This window comes from Austrofundulus limnaeus, unplaced genomic scaffold (genome assembly GCF_001266775.1).
Source record: "Austrofundulus limnaeus strain Quisiro unplaced genomic scaffold, Austrofundulus_limnaeus-1.0 Scaffold27, whole genome shotgun sequence".
Lineage (NCBI taxonomy): Eukaryota > Metazoa > Chordata > Actinopteri > Cyprinodontiformes > Rivulidae > Austrofundulus > Austrofundulus limnaeus.
Window position 1 is genome coordinate 1293679 of NW_013952429.1, and position 3453 is coordinate 1297131.

The 3453-nt window shown below is 39.8% G+C and overlaps 2 protein-coding genes across 2 annotated transcripts in view; both read right to left on the reverse strand.

The window, feature by feature from the left end:
- septin3 (septin 3) overlaps positions 1 to 316 on the reverse strand; it is a 10243-nt gene extending 9927 nt beyond the window's left edge. The window contains exon 1 of the mRNA XM_014004899.1: positions 228 to 316. The gene's annotated coding sequence lies outside the window, so the exon portion shown is untranslated. The remainder of the gene's footprint in view (positions 1 to 227) is intronic.
- Positions 317 to 361: 45 nt separating this feature from the next.
- The window catches only part of LOC106515167 (uncharacterized), a 4323-nt gene continuing 1231 nt past the window's right edge, over positions 362 to 3453 (reverse strand). Inside the window, exons 3-5 of the mRNA XM_014004828.1 lie at positions 1499 to 2232; positions 587 to 874; positions 362 to 471 (exon numbers count right to left, since the gene is read on the reverse strand). Coding sequence (XP_013860282.1) covers positions 362 to 471; positions 587 to 874; positions 1499 to 2232 — 1132 coding nt within the window. The remainder of the gene's footprint in view (positions 472 to 586; positions 875 to 1498; positions 2233 to 3453) is intronic.

Sequence of the window (3453 nt, forward strand, 5' to 3'; positions counted from 1 at the left end):
GTAAAAAAAACCAAACTCATACAACTGCAGCTTGCAGCTTGTATTGAGATATTTTAAAATATTGTAAACCAAAACAGAGAGTTAACTCAGCAGTATAATGTCCCACTGACGTCAGGGTAAGTGTATAATCTTTAAACACATTGGTTACAAGCTCTACCCTGTAATACAGCATGATCACACAAACAAATGAAACCTGTAATAAAGTTGAAGTTGATTTCAGTACTCACACTTTATCTCAGAGTTGCTCTCGTCTCGTCCCCCCGCTGCCTTCCTCTCTGCATCTTTCTATGTTTGAGTGAATGCGTGGAAAACTGCTTTGGCATGTCTTCCTTGTGTTGTTTTTTTAATTTGATAGAGTGCGCTAACCAACGCTGTCAACATCTCGCTTCAGTGTGTCTGTTGCTCTGCTGATAAGGAGAGTAGTATCCTCTTTAACAAGCCCCTCGTTGGGTCTGAGCTCCCACACCCCACCTACAGAATAACATTAAACTGGCAGCTGCCTGAAATATAAGCAAAGTCTGAAAGATTCCCTGATATATGTATCTTAAATCTCTTGTGTTGACTCTGTGCTTGAGTTTGTACTCACCCACATACACAGAATCTGGGTAGTACATGGTGACATAATAAGGGTCTTCGAGCTCCTCCGTGATGAATTGTTTGTGTGAAACAGAGTATTTCAGCCCGTGTGTTTGGTGACGAGCTTGTCCCGTCGCCTCTCCTGATGTCTGGTAAACTCTTTGCTGCAGCAGGTCAAAAGCTCCCGTTGAGCTGCTGGGTGGGCAGGGGGCCATGGCTGGGGGCTGGAGACATTCGGGTAGTTTTGTCGGCACCTGGTTGTGGTCCAGGCTCTCGAAAATACCTCTTGGATTCAGACCTGCATGTGTGACATTTATCTCTTGGTGGCTTTTCTGTTGCCAAAGAGGCCGCCCCTGATTCAAGCTGTTTCGGTGTGGCTCAACATCACAGTTTGATAAGATTCTGCTTTGTGTGAATGTACACTCTGTAGGGTGGGGGGCTTCTGGGGTTCGGACTGCCACCAGACCCTTCTCCACTTGATTTAATCYCCGTGTGCACCGAAAAGCCTCAGCTGTCTGATTGATGTGTGTTGACTGGCAGCTGTGATCCTCTGATGCGAAGTCAAACCGGCTTATTGCGCTCTTTACATCCACCCGGGTAGTTTGGTTTGGTGACATTAATCTGTTATCCWGAGGGGACCCGATGTTCTGAGATGACCGTTGAAAGACTTGAGATGAGTTTCCAAAAAGTCTCTGTCTGCTATGTTCTTCTCGTGGATTCTTGCGATCAGAACCCAACAGAAGAGATGTATTCACTTTTGTTTCATTGTCCAAATTCGACCGCCTTTCTCTTGTTTCACATTTAGCTGAGACAGGACGAGACTCAGTCGAAGAGGACATTTTGGGCATCACTGGTAAACCTGTCCTTTTTACAGAATACATTTGTTCAGATGATCTGYGAGCAGAGGTCTGTGTGGTATTGCTCCTTGTTTGAGCGTAGGATTGTTTTTTATATTCTGTCACTTCTAGTTGACACTCTTGCTGCAGCTTTGGTTTAGACACAGAATCAACATTTAGGTTTCTGTTTGGATACTTTGGTTGATCTTTTGCGGCATTTTCATTCATGTCTGTTCCAACTTCATGGTGCCRTAAGTTAAAATTCTGGGGCGTTTCTGGTAACTTGTTGGATTCAGTCTGAAGTCGAGACTGTCGTCTTGAATGAGTAAAATCCAGCAAAGTGCTTTGGTCAAGAATTTCATGCTTCGCTTCATTTTGAGCTACTTTGGAGTTGGAGATGGGAATTGATCTAGCTCGTCTGTCTTTGGCAACAGGAGAGGGATGCCGCTCCTGTTGGATGTTCGGGCCGTTTTCTCGACGCTGGGATGTTGGAGATGGGCTGAGTCTGGGTGTTGGGACGATCAGGGTTGGAGACACACTCTGTCTTGGCTGGTGCTGTAGTGGGTAAAAATCACTGAGCTGTGAGGCGGGAAGAAGAGGAGAGTCGCTTGGCTTTGGCTTGGCAGTGAAACATGTGGGAGGAGTGTTTGGCTGAGAAGCAGGAGAAATGCGGATGTCGGGCTTCTCRGAGAAAATCTTAGAGCTATGTGCTTTTGGTTTCATCTTTGGAAGGGTTGAAGCTTTYTCTCCCTGGTTTCTCTGATATGTTTTACTCCAAAACAGGTGATCAGATGCATTGGATGGAATTAAATCAAATGATCTGAAAGAGCATAATAGAAAACTGTAAAATCAGTGTTAGAAAATAGTTTTTATTATGTGGTTGTCCGACTTATTATCATTATTTTTACTTACCTTATACTTTTTTATTCCTCTTTCCTTACAGTAATAGTAAAAAATTAATGAATGTTGGAATTTAGATAATGGTATATGTAGAAAATGAAAACTGCATGGTTATGATTAAGCATCTCRTGTCTGTAGACGCATGCTTCTTAGATGATCATTTCTGCTATTACTGCTGTCACTGTTGAGGTCGTTACCATTATTATATCAGTGTAATAACATATAACTGATTTTAATATAAGTTAAATAGAATATAGGTTATGGTGCTGATGGTAATTGAACAAATGGGACAAGGACATAACTACAGTGGGGTGCGAAAGTTTGGGCACCTTGTTAATTTTTCTGATTTACCTTTATAAATCATTGATTGTTTCGATTAAAAAATCAGTAAAATATATCATATAGGGGACAAACACAGTGATATTTGAGAAATGAAATGAAGTTTTTATGATTTGCAGAAAGTGTGCAATAATTGGTTAAACAAAATTAGGCAGGTGCATAAATTTGGGCACCAAAATAAACCTTAACTCAATATTTAGTAGATCCTCCTTTCGCAGAAATAACAGCCTCTAAACTCTTTTTATTATAAATGGAAGCATAAGCAAATACTGTAGACTGTGTTTAATAATCACCTATAAAATTTAATTGCAGGAATGATTTGGTGATGACGTTATGGGTGACATCAGTGGTATTAGCAAGAAAATGCATCACAATGATTTTAGAAGAGAAGGCAGGGAAAATTGGAAAGGAACAAAAGGAAGAAGGAGGGAAGGGGGAGAGGGAGAGAAAAGAAAAAATAAAAAGAAACAGAAAACCTTACACAATACTGTATATCACATCTCAAATGTCAGTAGCAACCACATAATTTATAATTTATATATTTGAATAGGGAGTGGAAGGAAATAAGTTTGTCTTCTTCCCACTCTTTCCAGTTAAATGTATCTACTGTATATTCTAGTTTATTGTTATTAATATGAATTATTGCTTGAAAAAGAAGTAAACTTTTTGTCTTATTTTGTTAATTGAAGATTTATTGACAACATACTGATGTTTGATTATTATTGTTGAATTTAATGTTATTTTTGAAAATGGGAGCAGATATAAGATTTTTTCTTCTTCTGCTACCTTTCATTTTATTTTA